Raw genomic sequence first — 23,330 nt, 5'->3', positions numbered from 1 at the left:
TCTTTGCTGCTGAGGATTAAAGAAAGAGCTAAAGCATAATAGGAGCCTCCGTGTCCTTTAATAAAATCACATAGGAAAGTTGATTAAATGCTTTCCTATAGGATGGCCTAATGTGCTTGCAGTACTAGCCATGCATTAGGCATCCCCGCCGTATGGGGTCCGGAATGGACTAGGGTAAGAAAATAAATGTTTTTTTAACACTCTCAGTGTGGGGCACGAGGGAGGGTTTGACCAGAGGGCACCATAGTGTTAGGAATACAGATTTGTATTACTGACACGCTAGAATCCATTTAATGAAATCCCACCAATTGCCACTTTAGTAAATAATCCTGCAAGTCCCACACAGCTCATGCTAGCTGATTACTTTGTTATAACATACTGTATGTTACGTTAATAACCCACCAGTATACACCAATTACTCTCTACATTGTGACTGGGGCTCTGTTAGCTGGGGGATCCATTGTCCCCTGGACCGGATTGCTCAGTGTCTTTGTTTCCGCCCGGTCCGTGCTGAACGTTACACCCATCCTGTCTGTCTCTGCCTCCTTGCATATGGCGCCTTGGTGAAACGGTTTAGCACCGGGCTATTGCAGGAGCGGAAAGCCTGAATTGGCAACACATTGTGTGAGCGGGCTGCACGACCCCCCGGGCTGCCAGGACACCGCGCGGTGAAGCCGTCCAGCCCGTGTTTGGGCCGGTAGCGCCGCTCCCGAGCCGCAGCCGTTAAGAGGAACTCAATATGAACCTGGAACGTCTGCGGCGGAGAGTGCGGCAATACATAGAGCAGGTAACACCACGTGACCGCCGCCGCTCGTCACATGACCTGGCATCACCAGCACTGGGGTCACCGGGCTAACTGTCAGTGACAGCAGGGTGGGCATTTATCAAGGGGTTTCAGCTGCAGAGTATAGTGAGACAGAATGCTAACAGAATGCTGTGCTGCCATTCATAGCAGCCACTAGTACTTTTCATGTAGCTGGCTACTCAGAGGTGTGGACATTAAAAAAAATCTACTTGTCCAAAAGCCTAAAGTAGTAGCCCAATCTAATTGTCCTGATACACAAAATAATTTCCGATTGGGACACCTGCCTAGAGCCCTGGACAAACTAAGTATTTTCATGATTAAAGCAACACTGTAATATTATGAATACAAAACCGTAACGCTATAGTGTCCCTCTCCCTTTTACTATCAGTACCCCCCCCACTCCCTTCTATAAAAGGTTACAAACTTTTTACATTTACCTTTTTCCTGTCTCCTCCCTCAGCGACATCATGCAGGTGGGCGATCTTATACACACATGCTTTTTAGCTTTCCCATACTAATTGAACTAATGCTTTCCTATAGGGAAAGGAAAACGTTAAGACACCCTCTTGTTTCATGGAGTCCAGGTAGCGCCTCTAATGGCTATCTTAAAGGAAAACTATAGTTTTAAAAATGCAAAATTGTATTTCTAATACTATAGTTGCCCACCCACTTTAGGCACCCAGAGCACTTCAGCTCATTGAAGTTGCCTGGGTACAGTTCCTTATTGCACTTAGTGCTGCAATGTAAAACATAGCCGTTCCAGAGAAACTGCAATGTTTACATTGCAGCACTAAATCTGCCTCCAGTGGCTGTCTACCTGACTCTTGGTCCAGTATCTGACGTTGGACGTCCTTGCACTCTGAATTGATTTAATGCTTTTCTATGGGTCCTAATGTGCCCACAGAACTTGCCGCCCATGCACTTTAGCACCCTCTCGTCAGTAATGGCGCGAGGGAAGGGGGAGGCAGAGGGAGCTATAGTGTCAGGAATACAGCTTTTTATTCCTAGCACTATAGTATCCCTTTAATCTGTGACAGTTTGGAGTTTAGTGAATAATCCCGAGTGACTATATGTAAACTATATTTTCTGCATAAAATAAATGTTATTATTTCAGTATTTTAGGTTTACCCTCTATGTCCTTATTTATTTTAAAATATCTTTTGTTCCCATACAGCAACAGTACCAGAGTGCTTTGTTTTGGGCTGACAAAGTAGCTTCACTATCACATGGTAAGACTTTGGGTTTTATGGCTAACTACTGGTACTAAAAGTGGTGGAATCCAGTGGGACTAAAAGACACATTTTATTGTTACATTTTAACATCGGCTTTTGGAGCACGACACTTTGATAAATCTTCTTCACTGTAACTGTTTTGTTTCTCCAATGCAAATATTCAACTATGTTGTGATTTTTAAATGTCAAAACTTTTAAAAATATGTTTAAAAGTAAATTACATCTTGTGATAAACAGGTTAACGCATGTTACAGATTACTTTAAGTACTTATTCAGTACTTTATCTCCCCCCCCCCCCTTTTGTGGTGTAGTTATAGTTGCACTTTAACCCAAATGAAATGTTATATGAAGACCCATAGGGTGCAGATCTTCCAAGATCAAATACCCAATCAGTTGACTAATCACTGATTTAAAAACACTCAAGGCACCCACACATTAGTTGCGCTGTGTAATTGTTATTTTCCTTAAAGGACCACTCTAGGCACCCAGACCACTTCAGCTTAATGAAGTGGTCTGGGTGCCAGGTCCAGCTAGGGTTAACCCATTTTTTTTATAAACATAGCAGTTTCAGAGAAACTGCTATGTTTATTAGTGGCTGTCTCATTGACAGCCACTAGAGGCGCTTGCGTGATTCTCACTGTGAAAATCACCGTGAGAGCACGCAAGCGTCCTATGCGACCGGCTGAATGCGTGCGCAGCTCTTGCCGCGCGTGCGCATTCAACCGACGGGGCGGAAAAAGGTAAGTTTTACCCCTTTTCCCCTTTCCAGAGCCGGGCGGGAGGGGATCCCTGAGGGTGGGGGCACCCTCAGGGCACTCTAGTGCCAGGAAAACGAGTATGTTTTCCTGGCACTAGAGTGGTCCTTTAATATTCCTTATTTTGTTTGTTTTTGTTGTATGTTATTTATGTAATCAAATAGTCTTCTGTTATTGAGAGTAATATGTAGAACATATTTTGGAAGAAAGCCGTTTAGTAATATAATTCTTAAGGGCTTAAAAACTTGCTTTCATCACAGCATATTTACTGTATAGAGTGAATTGTATGTTAAGATTTCTCATTTTGCAAGCAGCAGAGGGTAGTCAAACTCTTTTCTTCTTTGTCTTTGCAGAGGAACCTCAGGATGTGTACTGGTTGGCACAATGCCTGTACCTGACTGCTCAGTATCACAGGGCGTCCCATGCTCTGAGGTCGCGCAAACTGGATAAAGTAAGTTAGTCTCATTCTGTTCATTATAGTAGGAAGAATTACTTTCTTATGTACTACATTTCATATGCAGTAGAATGTTAAATCGCTATTACATCTGTCTGCTTGAGAGGGCATGCTGCTGGAAGGAAATATAAGATGAGAATATATACACATTAGCAACTAGTCTACTAGGAAATGTAGAAAATAGAATAATACTTTTACATGAAATGTACTTTAGGACTTGTTAGTGGGTTGCTGTTGGAACATACTGCTTGATGATCATCAGACCTCCGCTATTGCAAAACTAATCTTATGATTCAGACTGTCCACTCTAAGAATTATGCCAGGACTCCTTGTGAAAATCAGCAAATTTGTTTATTTTAAAAATACGTAGCACAAAGGTCACAGAGCTCCTATATTATTTATCTGTTATTTCTTTATCAAATCATCTTCATCATAACTTGTACATTACCTGTCCATTTGTGGATTGAAGCCTTATTAATGCATTGCATCATAGTCTTATGCTTTATTACTTGACAAGTATTTTACTATTTAATTTAAAAATCTTTTTTTTTTTTCTCCTCAGGTACATGAAGCATGCCGTTACCTTGCTGCCAGATGTCACGTAAGTTTATTTCAGTTTTCACTTTTAAAGAGGCATCCTGAGTGTACTCTAGTGGTTATGGTGCCAATATGCCTCTGGTATTAGCCCCTTTGTCAAACTGCTTTCAACTCAACTCAAAGCAAATTTCCACGTTCCCATTAGCAATGTCAATATCATCCAAACTTGGAATTGGCTGAGCAATTTGCAGATAAAGTGACTTGTCCATGAGGGCCTGGTGGAACCAATGTTTTTGTCAAGCCACTCAAAAACAGCTGGACCAATTATTCCTGAGAATTATTTTACAGGGTAACAATGTGTTTATATTGATTTACTCCCTATCATAATTCTTACAGCTGCAGGGATTAAAGGGGTACACTAGCACCATAACCACTGCAGCTTATTATAATGGTTATAGTACTCTTAGTCTTTAAATGCCTATTCCTTCCTCCCCATTCCATCCCATTTTCATTTTCTTTCAACCTTTTTGGAGTGGTTTGACAAAAACAGCCTTCTCCCTGGCCCCCAGTTGCATATTTGTGCCAATGTGATGATGAGATGTTTCTTTTCCTATTTTGCATGTAAAGTATGCTGCTAAAGAGTATCAGCAGGCTCTGGATATCCTTGATATGGAAGATCCAATCAACAAGAAGTTGTTTGAGAAGAGTATAAAGGATGAGAGGCTCTTAAAAGATACACCTCCTGGAGATTGGCAGATGTCACAGTCCTCGGTAGGACCATGCTTACTTTTTGGCAGCAGTAAAGAACTTTATTACATGCATGCACAGTGTGATTACAAACCACCTTCAGCCATTCAGCAGCTAAGAACTTATGCAGTATAGTGTTCCACTTGTATAACTGTAATGAAGAGGCATGCTCATAAAAAGGTTTTTTGCACCTGTACATAGGTATTAAGTATCAGTTTTCTAGGTATTCTGGCCTTTTTATGGCATTTAATCTCATTGTGCTTCTCTCTGCACAGTGCAGTTTGTGTGAACCTGGGACAGTCTTTAGCAATTGCAGGACTACGGGCAAAAAGGATTTGCAGAGTTCCTCCATATATCACACAGGTTACTTTGTTTCTATGTCACAGTTCCTCCCTTCATTTTGTATGTTTACCTTAAAGGAGCACTATATTGCTCCCTCTGTGCTAGAGCCACACGCGATTTCAAATTCCCCATAGGAAAGCATTACTCAATGCTTTCCTATGGACATCCAGCGTCTTCTCACTGTGATCTTCGCAGTGAGAATCGTGGAAGCGCCTCTAGCGGCTGTCAGTGAGACGGCCACTAGAGGCTGGATTAACCCTAGTGTAAACATAACATATGCACTTCAAGTTACATATACGTCCCTCACCAAAGTGTGAATGCATTGTTCAGTTCTTAGTTATATCATTATAAACTTGCATAACAAATTTGCTTTAAATTTACTTAAAGAATATATATTTTACATCTATCATTGTATTCTGTTCAGTTTTATGATTTTAATTTTCTTAGTATTCTCCTTCCAGATCAAGAGTTCCATTTGCCTTCTTCGTGGGAAGATCTACGATGCCCTGGATAACAGGACTCTTGCTACATACAGCTACAAAGAGGCCTTGAAGTTTGATGTTTACTGCTTTGAAGCATTTGACCTTTTAACAGCGCACCACATGCTGACTGCACAAGAAGGTTTGAAAATCACATTTACTTACTGTTGTACTGGGTCTATAGCAAAACTTTCTAGACGGCGTAATTCACACTATCATTGCCCATAAATAATATATATATATATAATACTATATGAATCTCACCAATAAAACATTGTACTTTAAATAATGCCAGATAGATCTTTTGTAAACAGAGACATGTACAATCACAATACAGTCCTTACAGACTTACCCTTCAAGCTGAGTTGGTACTTCAAGCAGTTTGTTGAGTCAGAACTATTGTATGTTCTGAAATTGCAGTTGTGCGTTATTTATCTTGTGTTCTGTGTTTTATTTATTTATTTTTTTTTTTCCCACTTTCTACATCATACAAATTTTCTCTTTTTTTTTATGGCCAGCGGTAAAGGGTTCGTATTGTATTTTTCTCTTAAGATTTAAGGTCATAGCTCTGTGCTGCCAGATTGATGTATAAACAACATTTATGACTTTGCAATTCATGCACATACATTCATTTCCCCCTCACAGTGCCTTATGTACATTCACGTGAAAGGCATATTTGATTTATTTACTTTGAAGCCACATTTAGCAATGTGGAAAAGCAAATGTTGGCTTAAATATAACAATACAGCTGTACACTTTTTTTGTGATTTCTCTAGCACAATGTTTAGGTAAAATTTTAATATTTGCCCTTAGCAGAATGTATTACCCACCCATTTTATGGATGGCAGCTGAACTTCTTTAAGACTTGTGGTTGGCATCTTGCTTTATTTGGAAATACGTCATTAGATCGAATTAACTTTTTGAAAATTGTCAACATTTTCAGACACACAAACGTGCATTTTGAGGGAGTGTAAGAGACCGTCCCAGCACCAATGTTGTTGACTGGAAAATGTATATATGTTTGTCTGGGAAATGGATATTTTCCCAAGCATTGCACAATTTTATTTAAAATTGCATTTAAATGAATTATTGTTTGTATTATCCACAGAAAAAGAGCTTCTCGATTCTCTACCTCTTAGTAAAAACTGTTCAGAAGATCAGGAATTACTACGTTTTCTCTTTGAAAACAAGTTGAAAAAGGTAAAAAATGTATTTACAGATATTTCTTTTTCTATATTTGAAGTAAGAATGAATGTGTAAGCATATATGTTTTTATATAGTGTTTATTTTCTATTATTTATATTACATGTTTTCTTACATAGAACAGGTATGTGGATATGGTTTTCTCATGCCTGTCAATGAACAGGTTAGATAGACCTTTGCCAACTCATGTTTCAATCGAGACCACTGAGAACTGCAGTCCTCTTCACCAACAAAGGAAAGAACAGCAAGAAAGAGGATATTGGTTCATCTATTACATTTATGTGATCAACTGATTTCTTACTTGATCTTTTTTTTAATGCATCTGTAGAGAGACTTTCATCTTTTCACAACCTTTACCATTATTGCCCAATCTTTCACAATTCCTCATATGTTCAGCTATAGCGATTTAAAGCTTTTACAGGTTTTCTTGTGTGTAATTTTACAACTTTCAATGTGTTTCATTTGCATGGACTAATACCTTTTTAAGCTGTCCTATGTTTTATTTTGTTAACCAACTATTCAGTATATAGTCTTGTGCCAACACTATTTGTTGATAGACTTTCATCTTTCTTCAGTGGTTCTTTCAGAGTTCACCTCTACAGTTTTTTTGCTTTCACGTTGCCACATTTTAGTTGTTCTGTTCCACAGACTTTCCATCATGTGCACAAAAGTAAATTATTCAATCTGATCAAGATAGGATTTAGCTTATTTCAGCACATGAAAAGGAATCTTTAATTGATAGTTACATTACATTTTCTTATATGTAATTGTTTATATTTTGGCTATGCAATCCATTTTATTTAACAGTGTTTTTTCTTTTTTCAGTATAACAAACCCAGTGAAACAATAATTCCAGAATCTGTGGATGGCCTTCAGGAAAATCTGGATGTAGTTGTATCTTTAGCAGAAAGACATTACTACAATTGTGACTTCAAGATGTGCTACAAGCTTACTTCTGTGTGAGTGCTCCTTACATTTAAAGCCATTTTTCTTGAAGCATTTTTAAACTTTTATTTAAAAGCATTGGTTCCAACTTTTGTGTAGTTTTTGCAATGAAATTGGAAATTAACATCAGTCATTTAAGTCAGGTAGTTAAGATCTTATTTTTGCATTGTTATTACTGTCTTGGGCTCATGGTAGCCCGATGATTCTTAACATATGATATGGATGCAAATTACATGCGTGACCCTACTGATCAGATATGTTCTTATGGGCGTTCTGTGGGCCACATCGTATGGTTGACCTAACCCTCCTATATAGGAGGTATGACCCGACCAACTGACACATTTATGTCCTACCACCCCTTGCGTATATGTTTATGACCTTGTTTCCACCCTCGTGTTCCACTTGATAGACTCAATCGACACCTAATACTTGTAAGTGGATATAGGCCTGCTACAAACCAGGAGGGATGGTGATGGCTTAAGGGGTGTATTTTATTTTATTTTATTGTACCTTAATTTATTCTACTTATTCTTCCCTTCTCTCTTCTTCTCACTCTCCCCCCCTTTACCTCTCATGATTCCTCTCTACCCTTGAACCCTTAAGCAAACATTATCAAGGAAGGAGCGCAAAAAACTTATTGTGCAAATAAACTGTACTATGATATATTGTAATCTCAATTGAAGGTGGACAAGTATGTGAAGTATTATGCACGTATTCTCTTATGATGTTATATGCAATTGTCTAAGGCTAAAGTGTCTGATATCTGTACGTCTTTGAAATATGTTCTCTACTCTAACAAAAACCTTTAAATATAGATTTAAAAAAAAAATTACATGCGTGACACAAGTATGCTGAACCATTCAGCCATGTGAAAATGAACTGAATCAATCTGCAACTATAACATATAGATAAGTGAGCTGCAAAGCACTTACCTTAGACTTTCTCAGTGTCAACATGAAATCCATTGCATTGGGATAGATTGGGCTAATACAATAAAAAAAATGTGTTGTGGCCAGTTACTGAAGACCTAACAGAAATTGTGTGCCTCTTTCATCCAGTGGGCCCCCTCTAAAAAACAAAGCAATCTGGGTTCTGGCCAGTGAATAACTGTAATAGCCCAAATTAGTGGATGCATTATGTGCTTCATTGGGATAGTACCTTTTAAGCCTATGAATAACATTTGTATGTTCCGATTGTAGCAAATTGTAATAAAATAAGTATATATAAATATGTAAAATGTATTTAAAAAAACATAATATGACGATTGAAGCACACCTCTTGGTTTAATTCATTTACTGATTATTTTTTCCCCCCAGCGTCATGGAAAAAGATCCTTATCATGCAAGTTGTTTACCCGTACATATAGGCACCCTAGTAGAATTGAATAAAGCAAATGGTAAGCATTGTTTGTGTGAAGAGATGTGGACAGGAACATACATTCCTTTGCAGAATGTGTGTAGCTGCATAGCAAATGTTCTTGTTTTCCATGAAATAACTGGCAGATAACTGACTCTCTATGGGAGGCTAAAGGGGCCCCATTTTGCAATCAATATTATCCATTGGGGGTTTCTTTTTAATATATTCTTTATATTGTAATGGCTGCAGTACCGGATATACAATGCATAAACCATGACAGATAGACCATTTTTGAACATCACATTTGACAGAGAAGATTCATTATGTGTAGTAAATTAACACACTGCCAAACTCTTAGTTGTTTGTATGGAAATGCTGTGGTGGCTGAGTAAGGACTAAATTTAGGTTGTTTCAATTTTATGTTATTTGTTCTGAATAGAAAAATTGTACTGATTTACTGCTGTGCTGACTAGAGTTGTAAATGGATTACATAGACCCTGTTGAAGGGTCTTGTTAATTTCTTTTTGGTGGTTTGGTAAATGGAGTAAAGTGGTAAACTGGTTTTAGATGGATGTTCTAATAGCATTTATAATGTATCTGAACTATCTTTTTGTTAACAGAACTCTTCTACCTTTCACACAAGCTAGTTGATTTATACCCTAACAATCCAGTAAGTATTACAATGTATACTGTTTGTATGTTTTTTTTATTTTATATATTTTATTTTTATAGGCTGTAAGCTTGTTGTCTGGGTGATCTATAACCTATGCATTCAATTTGTGTCATGCAAATGTAACTTCGAAATACTGTTTCAGTACTCAATATATGGCGGTGTAAATTTTTAGCACTGTGAAAAAGTGGGGCTAATATTATTATTATTATTATAATGTATTTGTAATATTACAGTAAGTTCTCGCAAGCTCTGCCTAAGTTAGAAAACTGGCAAGCCTTGCAGCCATTTCTTTCCCATATAATACCTAATGAAGAAATGGGATTACTTAACGCATTATATAAGCCCCAAGATAACCTACCTGGGAGATGGAGCTTCAGGTAAGTATGCCTTGGCATGTTGCCAATCTTCCTCATGTTGGCATCGCCTAGTGCTTCATTTTCCTTGGGTCACTGTCAAAAATTACGAGAGTACAAAACAGAGCTCTGTGGAATCCTTAATAGATCTTCTTGTGCCAAGTCTGGTAATGCTATGTACGTGTATAAACTCTCCAATACAATTTGTTAAATATTGTAAGATGAGAATTAGTACGTACACTTGCTATCCTCCTTATGCAACATCAAATGAACACTTAGGTAATAATACTTTTAAAGTGCAGTAAATAAATTAAAGGGAGGACTGTTGCTCTGTTTATTTCTCGAGAAATAAATTGAGATTTGTTTTGTGAACTACTACACAAGCCTAAAAAAAAAAAAAAATCAAACCTTTTTAACTTGCTATGGATACGTTGCAGTTCTATTGCAGCTTTTTATTTTTTTCCTTTTCGTTTTCATGTTTAGGTCTCTTGGTTTGCAGTGGGATGTTACTATCTCATGGTTGGGCATAAAAATGAACATGCCAGAAGATATCTTAGGTATGGGATAAATGTGATATGTGATATATTCTGACTCTGATCGTTATTGTGAGTTTCCTCCTGGCTCCTAAATTCTACAGATATTTGTCAAACAGTCATTTGTCATAGATATATACTACTCCTACCTCAATGCTTGTTTAATAATGACAGTGAAACACTGTGGCACTCTCTGTGACAGGTTGTGGAGGTCTTGCAATATACAAAAATTGGAAATTGCATTCTCCGTCTGTTCTGTCATTCCAAATACCCAGTTGATGAAGTAAAAGGGGCACTATAGTCATCAAAACAACTTAAGCTTAATGAAGCAGTTTTGGTGTATAGTTTATGCCGATGAAGTATCACCGCTCAATACTCCACCATTTAGGAGTTAAATCACTTTTGTTTCTGTTTATGCAGGTGTAGCCACACCTCCACTGACTGTGATTCACATAGCCTGCATGAAAATAAATTATTTAACTTTCAATCAGATGTAACTTACTTTAAAAGTTTTTATTTCCTGCTCTGTATTTTGAACTTTAATTATATACAAGACGCTCCTGCAGGGTCTAGAAAGCTATTAACAGAGCAGGAGATGTGACATTCTAAATTAAACAGTATTTTCAATACTGGAAGTGTAAACATTAGATGACTCTTTGCAGGAAGTGTTGGAAGGCTGTGTAAGTCACATGAAGGGAGGTGTGACTAGGGCTGCATAAACAAAGGGATTTAACTCCCCAATGGCAGAGAATTGAACAGTGAGGCTGCAGCGGCATTAACTACACACCAAAACTGCTTCATTAAGCTAAAGTTGTTTTGGTGACTATCGTGTCCCTTTAAGTGTTATTTACTTGTTTGTGTATATATAAAATGTGTGTACTGCAATGTCTGAATAATAATTACACACTGAAAGAGCTTGAAAGCTTTGTGGGAACGATGTGATCACAGTTAAGCTATTATGTGAAGTCCTGCAAGACTGCTTATATACTTGTGTTTGTCTATATCTACAAATATCTACTTACTTCTCTCAATAAAAACATATTTACAAAAAGAAAGCCTTGTGAGAACAATTAAGTAATGGGGGTGCCGTTCTAGAAACTTTCAATTATTTAACTAACTACAAAACGTTTCCTATAGAAAAAGGGATGATAGAACAAGAGGTCACAAGGTGAAGGAAGTACATTTTGGATAATCTTGGTCAATTTGTTTTCGAGGTAGAGTTGTAAATCCATATATTATTCTGCTTCAAGAGGTGTTATAAACTAATACAGTGGGTTAAATATACTTCTGATTGGAGCTGGTAGCAAACTGAAAATACAAACTGTGTTTTTAGATATGAAATAGGCAGACTAGATTGGCTAATCCATTCTTATCTGACGTCAATATCAATGTTTTTGTAAATTTTTATTTTTTTACTCAGTAAAGCCACTACATTAGAGAGAAGCTATGGACCTGCATGGATTGCATATGGACATTCCTTTGCAGTGGAGAGTGAACATGACCAGGCTATGGCTGCTTATTTCACAGCAGCACAACTTATGAAAGGGTATGTAATCATTGCTAGTGACACTCTAGTAATATAGCATAAACCATTCATCTAACAAACGTCAAACTGCAGATTTACATAGAGAATCTTGAGAGAAAGAAACATCTTAATAACCTAATTAGAGAATCTACTTATTTTGCAGTGAAGAGTTGAATTTAACACCTGACTTTTCCTACTAATTTGAATTCAGAAACATGTGCTGAAATAAGCTTCTGTAGTCTTTTCAAAGTAGCAAATTAAAGAGGATGGCCACTTCCTATGATTTTTAATATGTTTATCCATATAGTTAACAAATATGTATTTGTAAGATGAGAAAAATAAATGTAAACATTGCAACTGGACGCCTACATCTTCACTCCATGTCAAACATTGTTTTAAAGTCTGTCCTTTGCACCTGGCAGAGTATAAATTAAATATTTTTATTGCCTCTTCTCATTTGCATGGTTTGCCATGACTTTGCCTCATCTGAATTGATTTTCAATGCAATTTCCTAAATTTTGATAATAATAATGAATAAAAGTTAAAAGTGTGGTGTTCAAGAAAACTCAGAGCACCATAGCCATTACTGCACACTGTAGTGGTTATTGTAGCAGGAGTAGCCTTGTGTCCACCCATGGGAAGTAGTCAACCGTTTTAAAACGGTTTGACTTCTTGACTAGGATTCAGGGCCGGCGCCACCCTTAGGCGAACTAAGTATTCGTCTAGGGTGCTGGCCTGCTGGGGTTGCAGCACTGGGAGAGCGGCTTTTGAGCCGCCCCCAGAACCGGGCCGATCCTCAAGGCACCCGAAGGTGGTTGCGCCGAGAGGAGCACTGTCACAGGGGGGCACCTCAGGGCGCCCCCGATGCAGAGCTAGGTAAGGCAGAGCAGGCACCTGCTTACCTTGATGTCAGGTGCCTGCTCTGCCACTAAATGCTGAGAGGGGCGAGGAGAGGAGGAGTGCAGATGGAGCTGGCAGGCGGCGAGGGAGGCTGTTCTAGCCGCTCCTCACTCCTCCCTCGCGCGCCCTCTGTGATGCCGGGAGCGGGAATATGACGTCATTCCGGCCCCGGCATACTAAACAGCGCTCTGGAGGAGTGAAGAGCTGCTTCACACTGGACCCCAGGGAGGTGAGTGTTTGATTGTCAGTGAGTGTGTGTCTATCAGTGAGTGAGTGTTTGTATGTCATTGAGTGAGTGTGTGTCTGTCTATCTGTCAGTGAGCGTATGTATGTCAGTGAGCGTGTGTCTGTATGTCAGTGAGCGTGTGTCTGTATGTCAGTGAGCGTGCGTCTGTATGTCAGTGAGCGTGCGTCTGTATGTCGGTGAGTGTGTGTCTGTGCCTGTCAGTGTGTGTGTGTCTGTCTATGCCTGTCAGTGCGTGTCTGTCAGTAAGTGTGTGTGTCTGTGAGTGAGTGAGTGAGTGTGTGTCTGTCAGTTGCCCTGCTAGAATTTGTTGAGCGCAGCTCCATTTCTCCACTACTTACAATGGAGCGCTATCATTACTCTCCTGAGGTAAGCCCTAAAGTCCCTGGCTAGCTCAATGGCTGAGAGCATCAGCTGATCACTCTCATCCAATGATCTACGAACTGCACCTCCGGCTTTCTATTTTAGAGTTGTGAAGAAAGGAAGTGGGGCCCGAGACACGGGTAAGATATCACAAATTATTAAAATGGATTCAGTGCTTACGATGAGACGGCGCTAGAGCACTCCTCACACAATAACCCCTACAGCATGCTGGAGTATTCTTTTAAGCAGCAGGTTTATTGCATTTGATCTGTCATATGTTTACAAAAAATGGTGGTTTGGAAATTGTGATTGTTGCTTGACTGTGCAATTCAAAGGGCCATTTTTCAAAAAGAAATGGTTAAAATATTAACCATATCTATACAGTGGGATTGCTATTGCATCAACATCACAAACAGCTCTATTTAGCAATTGTCAAATGGTAGAATTGTGAGTTAATCCCAAGTCCTTAAAGCAGCGTTTGTGTTTTTTGGGTAATTGTCATATACTGTGTTACAAATGCGTGAACTTGCTCTTTAATACTGCATTTTATTTGTTGTTTTTGCAGATGTCATTTACCTATGCTGTATATTGGACTAGAATATGGGTTGACCAATAACTCAAAGTTGGCAGAGAGATTTTTTAGCCAGGCTTTGAGTATTGCTCCTGAGGATCCATTTGTTATGCACGAAGTTGGGGTGGTGGCATTTCAGAACAGAGAGTAAGTATGGAAAAATTACACACTTGTGCCCTACATTGATAGGTATAGGAATCAAGATTAAAGTGTCACCTTCCCTGAAAAACTAGATTGAATCTTTATGGAATACTAAGTGTCAATTCCTAGAGCCATCACCAGTGATGGCTGCAGGGAATTGGCTGTGTCTATGGAGGCTCTTGTGGGATCCGCCATAGACCTCAACGCTGTACTCTCGTGCATGCAAATGAGAAAGATGGAGGCCCCCGCAAGGTACAGGTTCAGGTAAGTAAATCTTACCTTAACACCCCTTCCCACGGCCACCGGACCCCCAGCGGCATTGTGACTGTTGGGGGTTTTTGCAAATTTGTCAGCGACTCTTTAAAAGGCCAATGTCATTACACAAAACACCACCGCTTGTTGAAGTGCTTTAGGGGTTAACTGCATGTCCCCTCTGGCTTATTTTGTTAAAGATTTCAAGAGCAATAACACACACATTGGTCAAGCAGACAACTGGGAGGGCTCCCTGCTTTACTTGCTTTGAGAGTGGAATTAAGAGGATGCAACTGCTTCTTACAGCCACACATTGGTTTCATTGCTTCTGTATGAGAGCATTGTTGGCATTGTTGGCTTCTCTGTGTGAGAAGCATCTGATCTGACACAAGTCATTGTAATGATGACTTCAGAGGAGACAGATAAGGGAATTGATCTGCAGACTCTCCCAGTGCTGGAATAATGGTGAGTTTTCTTGGGGGGGGGGGGGGGGCGGAGGAGTGTAATTGTTTAGCCACAATTGGATATGTTCTTTAGGTACAGTTAACAGTTTATTGCTTAACCCTATCTAAATTACGTTTGATTTATTGCAAATTTGAAAGTGGATCTGATCTATCTATCATGTGGCCACACTCCAAGCATGTTGTTTCCACGTTTTGTTATACAGAAGAAAATAATGATGCACACACCTGCTGCTGTGTTTGTAGTTTTTAGCTTTTCAAGCAATTCACCTAGTTTTAGAGCATTGTATAGATGAAACCGCATTTTTCTTTCTAAATCAAGCTTTGTGTTTGGCTGTGTACCTGTAATATGAAAGGAAGTGGTGATGTTGCTTCTATGCATAGTGAATAAGTACCTAAACTATATATGTCCCTGTCTGTTATCTCCTAGCTGGAAAACTGCAGAGAAGTGGTTCTTGGATGCTTTGGAAAAAATCAAAGCTATTGGAAATGAGGTTAGTGATGTGCTAGTTTTAATAACTATAGATTTATGTGTATTTGGAAGGTCTAGCACAGCCACCAAAGGAACACTATAGGGTCAGCAACACAAACGTGTATTCCTGACCCTATAGTGTTAAAACCACCATTTAAATGGCTTGCCCCCCCCCCCCCCCTTCCTTAGTCTCTTTAAAAGGTAATAAAACTTACTGGATTCCAGAACTGGCACTTGCCCCGCCTCCTTGCTGACATCATCATAATTTCTGATTTGAGCCAATACAGTGCTTTCCCATAGGAAAAGCATTACATTGGCTGAAATCTACTGGGAGGGGCCAATTGAATCAATGCATGTCTATGAGAAAAATTTTGCATCTCCATGCAGAGCGTGCGGACACTGAACGGCAGTGCTGCACAGTGTGAAGCACTGCCCCAGGAAGCACCTCCAGTGGCCATCTGAGGGGTGACCACTGGAGGTGTACATAGGGGAGTATGCAAACACTGTATTTTCACTATTATTTTATTATTCATATTTTCCAAGAAAGATTACCAAATTAAAACACAACTCTTAAAGAAAAATTATGTCAAAAGTGCCAGACATGATTACATTTGTAAAATCCCCACCTCTTGCCACAGCACATCAAAATTAAGTTCTTTGGAACCCCATTAGCTTACTGCAATTTGCCAATGTGCTCAGTAATGCCTGAAACAAGTTTTATATTTAGAAAGTAGTTTTTGTTGTTGTTGTTTTTATGTGTTTCCGTCAATAATATGTGAAGTAACTACAAAGACAAGAACTACGATTTCAGTCACAAGACTTCATAAGAGGTTTACTAGAATGGCAAGATGACTGTTATTCAGTCTGCTTATTTTATTTTATTCTTATTTGTTTGGGGGGAGAGTAGGGTGTATATATAGTCAAGCAGTTTGTTTATTGCAATCAATATAATTCTATTAATTGTAATGTACAAAGTGCCTGACTCCTGAGTTTATCTTGCCCAGGCCATCCATATCAACTATTCAATTTTTAAACGTTATTTCTAGTTTTTCAAGATGATTTATTTTTGTATTGTGTTCATTTGAAAGCAGGTTGATGAATTGTATGTTGATTTTGTTTTGCAGGTAACTGTAGATAAATGGGAGCCTTTGCTAAATAACCTGGGTCATGTACTTAGAAAACTCAAGTAAGTGCTTAAATGACCCTATTCATTTTCATTGATCTTATTCATGTTGTGTACACACGACAAACACATAAGTGTTTGGAAGTAAACCATTTCTATTGAATTTATGTTTGCTCTTCTGTTTAATTCAACTGAGAGCAGTGACATATTTTGTCCTAGAAAGGATATTGAGCAGCGATAGGTCACTCCGCCCACTTCTTCGGAGTCTTTAGAGGGCAGCTGCTTCTTTGACCAGCTGCCGGCTCAATTAGACATGGCATGTACTGATGCCTGTGATGTAGTGCATCATTGATACAAGCAGCAGATGTAGAGTGGTATACTGTTACCCATTGCCTGTCACTACACAGGTTCTCAGTTTAGCTAATAAACCCAATGAGTTCATTATTTTGATATTGCCGTTCTTGCCCATTCTTGTCCACAGTAATTTTCCAGTGAATCGTACTCCTGAAGTATTTTGTTCACAGTCTGCTTTATCTTGGATAATAATCTTCAGTATCATTTAAACCATTACTCCTTCTAAAACACATATTATTTTGTGGTCTCATATTAGCTGCTTTCTATCATTATGGTTTTTTTTAGTCACTGCACACATATAAATTCGTAGGCATTTGTTTATGGCAAGAGGCCTTATTACATGTTATTTGTTTTTATTAGAATATATGTTTTATGTATAGTCTTTATTGAAATCAATGTATTTACTGTGAATTAAAGAGAAGTTATGTTTTTTTATGAAATACTAATGAAGACTGCGTTTGAATTTTACTGAAATTCCAACTCAATCCAAAGATGCCATAAGACTGTGCAATAGGGACTGTGCAATTCAGGAGCATAGTGGTAAAGGCAGAGAAGCTTAAAAAGTATGTAAATAGCTATTTATCAATGAATATCCCAGCAATTTTTGCTAGCACAAAGATACACTAGGGAGTATTTGGCTTGAGAGGTGCACTTTAATAAGCAGTTACTCTAACCTGAATCAACAGTGGAAGAACCAATATTTCCATCCTGCAGAGCACTAAAATAATATTTACATTTACTGTTACTACTCTGGCTTTATTTATTTTATAATATATTTAGTAAAGGTCACACTCTATGGGGGCTATGTAAAAAGTAATTCTGGGATTGAGTTCTAAAAGTGGGATATTACATTGGTTTCCATTGTAACTAGTCAACTTTTAGAACATTTCCCTATTATTGCTCTTTATACTTAACTCGTGTGATCATCTATTATTCATTTCCCACATTTATTTTATGTTTGTGATGTGATGCCATTTATAGAAAATATGAGGATGCCTTGGAATATCACCGGCAAGCTCTAGTTCTGATCCCACAAAACGCCTCAACATATTCTGCTATTGGATATATTCACAGCCTTATGGGAAATTTTGAAAGTGCAATTGACTATTTTCACACAGTAAGTTTCTATTTTTTATCTATTCATTTGTCATTTGATTTCATGTGATGTTTGCTACTTCTGTGTTTCGGCATGGAAAAAAAAAGCTTTACACACTTAGAGCAAATACTACTGGTTGGAGGAGCCGAGGCAGCCAAAAAGACTGTTTCTGCATGTCATCTGTATGCTCAATATATAACTGCCTGAGTATTTTTCGACGTAATTCTTTTTATTGAATTTTATGTCAGAACCGTACAAATTCATTATAGCATCACTGGTAAGCACAGTTCAATTTTAGGGAGGTTTAAAGGACACTCTAAGCAGCCAGGGGTTGTATGACTGGGGCTGCATAAACAGAAACTAAAGTTATTAAACTCCTAAATGGCAGAGAAATGAGAAGAGATGGGCATACTCTATACACTAAAACAGCTTCATTAAGCAAAGGGGTTTTGGTGGCTATAGTATCCCTTTAACAAGATCGAAGGAGGAGAGCAGGGAGAAGGTAAATAGGGTGAATGAAAAGCTGCAGCAAGAGATCAAACGTCATGTTCTTTAGACAACAAAAAAGTACATAATGACTTACAGCAACATTGTACAGGGTTCTAGGTATATGTGAAGCTAACTTGATGTCATTGTAATGCTGGGGGTGACAGATAATGATAGAGGTTTCTCAGTCTCCTGGGAATGAAATTTAGGAGGGGTTAAGAACAATTTCTGCAATCTTACTTCAACATGTTCATTGTGGCTGGAACATCCTTTTGTGCATTAAGTTGAAGCTATGGAACTCCTTATGTATTTTCCCCTCTTTTCTTTATTATTTATTTCCCCTAATTTTTGTTCTCAACTTACATTTCACTAAACAAAATTTCTTGTTTGCTTATGGTTACTATTACTGTAATTTAAAAAAGAATAAAATAAAAGAGCTTACAGGTTCCCAACATTGCCGTTTATTGGATGTCAAGGAGAGACTGAGTAGAGCCCCTCCTTTATGTTTCCAAGGGACCACTCTTTCCAACTGGCTGAATAAATGTCTTTCTTTCTGCTCTTTGTAGTAATCTCGTAATAACTCTTTTTTTTTTTATACTTTGTGTTTCAGGCCCTTGGTCTCAGGAGAGATGACACATTTTCTGTCACAATGCTTGGGCACTGTATAGAAATGTACATTGGTGACTCTGATGCATATATTGGTAAGACTTGTGGACATTTATTAAATGATGGGTATATAAATAAGACAAGTGCCCGGCAACTACTTATAGAGCAGTTTTTGTGCTTTTTATTCTATCTACACATAAATATATTTATATAAAGTGTAGTTTCTAGTATTTTTAATTGATGTCCATGAAATTCCTTGACTTTTTATAAAAAACTATATATATATATTTGTTTTATAGATTTGTTAGAGTTAAACACAAGTAAAAATATTCACTCTTCAATTTATTTCCCTATGGATTTTCATTGTGTATTTCCCTGTAGAGTTTTGGTAAAAATGTTTAGTTCTGGCGATAATAGCCCCTTCAATTCCTTGCAGTGTGCCCTGTAAACACATAACTTTAAATCATTTCCATAATATATTGTAATACAGAACACAATTCTACTGTATGAGTAATTTAATAATAAGAAAAATGTGTGTGTGCCTATAGGGTTAGAATGTTGCATGAGAATCCTACTTTTAAAGTAGTGTTTATATATAAATCTGATGCAATATTATGGTATTTAAAACCTGTTTTTATTTTTCAAGGAACTGAGATTAAGGAAAAACTGGGATGCTATGACTTTGATGTACATACAATGAAAACCCTTAAGAACATTATTTCACCTCCCTGGGAGGAGAGAGCCTTTGATTTGGAGCGGCAGTCCCTTGATGAAAATGCCATCATGGCCTTAGAAACCTCTCAACTTCTACCTAAGTCATCTGACAACAGGTGCCCAATAGAAGAAGCCCTTGAAATTGAGATGAATGAGAGTGATATGATGTTGGAAACCTCTATGTCCGATCATAGCACATGAGCCGCCCTCTGCCACACAAGAACCCGCCATGCACTCTGCACCATCCATCTTAATGATTCTTTCTGGGAATCAGACATTTTGTATGTGAAATATCTAACATTGCTTTTACAATTGACTTTGCATTACCTGCTCTACTCCCCAATGCACAGCAGCATATTGCAGAGCAGTATATTGCTGGCCTTTCAAGCAGAGAAAGGAAGAGCATGTCAGTATGAATTCAGTTATGTTTTGCTTACATTTTAATACCTGTAACAATGGACTTCAACAATTGTCATTTTTTTTTTTCTTCTTAAACTTTTTAGTATGTCTGTGAACCGCTAATATGATTGTAATAAACTGATCAGAAAATATTACATGTAAAAAAAAAAAAAGCATGCAAAGACGTTTATTTTTAGTGTATTAAAGGACACACACTTACTACAAAAACAAAGTTCCAAAAATAATGTGAAATATCAATGTGTACCTGCAAGGCCATATTTGTTGCACCAGATTTGTGTTCATCGTCCACAATAAAAACATAAATGTGCAAAACAAAGACTAGGCTTTTTAACAATTTTTTTTTATTATTATTTTAAATTGACAAACTTTGCTGTATAAATCATTTGCAATGCATCTAGAACTTTTTCAGGTGGCAATGGCACCTTTTGAAGTCTTTATTTTTTTCTACTTGTTTGTTTTCATGGTGGCAACGATTGGGAGGGAGATGTATACTTATTTTACACTTCTCTTCTTTGGTGTCACCATCAGTCTGTCAAGAGTCACATCACTGGTGCATTCCTGGACATGAGTTTGGACAAATAATGGGTTTTAAGAGACCACAAGATCCTCCTTAAATGACAACTGCCACCTCAAATATTGTTAATACAATAATTCTTTAATTGAGTATTGAAATAAAGTACATGTAAATTATTTGAAAAATGTATTCCCTACCTGTTGACAAAATTCTTCAGCCATGTACATGCACCTTGGGCCACACAGTGCTTGAAAACCAATAGTTAGTCTTCCTTGCTTCTGTGCAGGGATTGAAGCAGGAGAGGCCATAGAGACTGATGGTTTTCAAATGCAAAAAGCCAAGGGGTTTATTCAATAAACTATGAATCAAAATTAATTGAAAGCTGAACTGAAAAATGTAAAAAATTCTCCAAATGAGTTGTAGTCACCTTCTGGATATTTTAGCCTAAATTTAGCAATTTGGTTTTAAATTAACTACAGATTGCTATGTATTGACAAACCCCCTTAGAGGACAGCTAACTAAAGTGTGACACAATATCACACTTCTAATCAAAATAGCCAACCTTCAAACATAGCTGACTTGGATAATTTTTAATTTTGCCAGTATGGCCAGAATTGTGAAATTCATTTTGAATTCCCAAAAATTAACACTTTAGTGAATGAATCTGGAAGTCTTCTGCACAAACTGCATTATTTGATAATAAACCCTAATGTAGTCCTTACCCTGATTGTATATTTTGATAGAGAGTTGTGTAGTATGTGTTTTGATTGTTTACAAAAGTGAGGATTGTCAGGGATTCAAAGTGAATTTCAAAGTTCTGGTCAGTTGAATTGGCATAACCTGACTGGGAGAATTTTTCCGGTTTGGTTTCATTTGGTCTTACATTTTTAATTCCCAGCAATTCTCACTTTAGTAATAACCTTCAAATTCCTCACTCACAAAGGAGCAGCAACTGAGAATGTTTCCAAGTGAGCTCATCTGTAACACTGGTAAAGGTGGCACAGATTACCAATGGTGTGTATGTGTTACTGGGATATGAATGCACCACCCTTTATACACATGCAAAGTTATGATATTCGTAGTGAAGGGGTTAATCTACACGTCATTTATTTTATATATATATATATATATATATATATGTAAAAAAGAAAATATTTTAATGAATGAAAAAAACTATTATGTTTTACTCATTAAATGATTGTAAATATTCTGTACCAGCGGTTCCCAAACTGTGTGACGGGCACACAGGGGAGCCGCAAGATATTTTCCCGGTGCTGTGATGATAGCACTGGGAACAGTGCCTGCCTCTCCCCTCTCCGGCTCCCTTTCAGCGTAATGCTGCAGTTGGCAGGGGCAGGAAAGAGAGAGGACCCGGGGGAGCTCTAACCTGCAGCTCAGCCGTGTTCTCCTCTCGCGAGTTTAGAGCGTTGCCACGGTTACCATGGCAATGTTCCGAATCTCACGAGATTGAACTCTAGCAACTCCAGAGGCTGCTAAAGTTCACTGTTACCACTAGGACCACCAGGGCTTTCCCACTAGTCCACCAAGTATTGCAGGAAATGTCCCCCCTCCCAGGCAAAGGTAAGCAGGAGGGGGGGACATTGAAATAATTATTTTTATTTAAAAACACTGCACCCCCCACACACACTGTACCACTGTGCTGTGCCTGAGCTCCTAAGAGTTTTACTACATCTGAGGTGATATCCCTCGGTTAAAGAACAGCCATGTCCAAGCAAGGGCACTATCTGAGTCGGGGAATTCCTGCTGACTCTGCTCAACCTCAAACAGTGTTTATACCCCACCGGAGACCGTGTATCTCTGTTGCGGCCTACTGGGTACGGAGCTGGGGAGAGGTGGCCGATCTCACTCCACAGATCCCGGTTTAGCTCAGCTATACTCTTACCTCCCCCTCCCCCCCTCTGGACCGGCGGAGGATATCCCGGTCCCCACTGGACACACCGGAGCAAACTACCTTATTGTCACGTATTCATCCACTTATAGACATGTGGTTAATGACATTTACTGTCCACGCAGGAAAAGTTGTGCCGAGCAGCAACCTAATCCACAGAAGGGTTAATGCTGAGCAGCAATTGTGCAAATGAAACCTGGTGTCACGTATTCATCCACTTATAGAAAAGTGATTAATGACATTTACTGTCCACACAGGAAAAGTTGAGCCGAGCAGCAACCTAATCCACAGAAGGGTTAATGCTGAGCAGCAATTATGCAAATGAAACCTGGTAACTGACTTTGGGGTCAAAGGCCAGTTACAGACTATCAGAACTAAAGGAGGGGTATTTAGGCCCAGTTCTCATCCTGCTCAGTGCCCTGTCGTGGTTTCCCTTGTGGTTGTCCGAGAGCGCGTTCCTGTTATTAGTTTTCTACCTGGTTTTTGACTTTGGCTTTGTTTATTGACTTCTCTTTATTCTGGTATCCTGACTCCTGGCTTTCCTCATCGCTGTGTCCCTTTCTGTGTTCCCTGACCTCGGCTAGTATTTTTGACTATTCTATGTACGTTAAATCCGGCCATTCTAAGGACCGGTAATACGTTACTTATTTGTCATCCATGCTATACAGTTCTACGTGCTGGATCAAACAGTAATCCTGACACTTATCTACTCTGTACTCCACGTGGAAATTAAGCAACACGTGTCCTGCAATGGGTAATCAAGAT

The 23,330-nt window shown here is 38.4% G+C and overlaps 1 protein-coding gene across 1 annotated transcript; it reads left to right on the top strand.

The window, feature by feature from the left end:
• Window positions 1–533: 533 nt before the first annotated feature.
• Window positions 534–20,772, top strand: CDC16 (cell division cycle 16). Its single transcript, XM_063444641.1, has 18 exons — window positions 534–787; window positions 1,980–2,034; window positions 3,146–3,243; window positions 3,809–3,847; window positions 4,411–4,554; window positions 5,334–5,493; window positions 6,460–6,551; window positions 7,380–7,513; window positions 8,816–8,895; window positions 9,476–9,525; window positions 10,365–10,438; window positions 11,835–11,960; window positions 14,012–14,164; window positions 15,302–15,365; window positions 16,468–16,529; window positions 17,802–17,937; window positions 19,013–19,103; window positions 19,655–20,772. The coding sequence occupies exons 1-18, from the start codon at window positions 740–742 to the stop codon at window positions 19,921–19,923; spliced, it is 1,875 nt and encodes a 624-aa protein (XP_063300711.1). The 5' UTR covers window positions 534–739; the 3' UTR covers window positions 19,924–20,772.
• The last annotated feature ends 2,558 nt before the right edge of the window (window positions 20,773–23,330 follow it).

The sequence above is a fragment of the Pelobates fuscus genome, chromosome 1 (genome assembly GCF_036172605.1).
Source record: "Pelobates fuscus isolate aPelFus1 chromosome 1, aPelFus1.pri, whole genome shotgun sequence".
In the NCBI taxonomy this organism is placed as follows: domain Eukaryota; kingdom Metazoa; phylum Chordata; class Amphibia; order Anura; family Pelobatidae; genus Pelobates; species Pelobates fuscus.
This window is presented reverse-complemented; position numbering and strand designations above follow the sequence as displayed.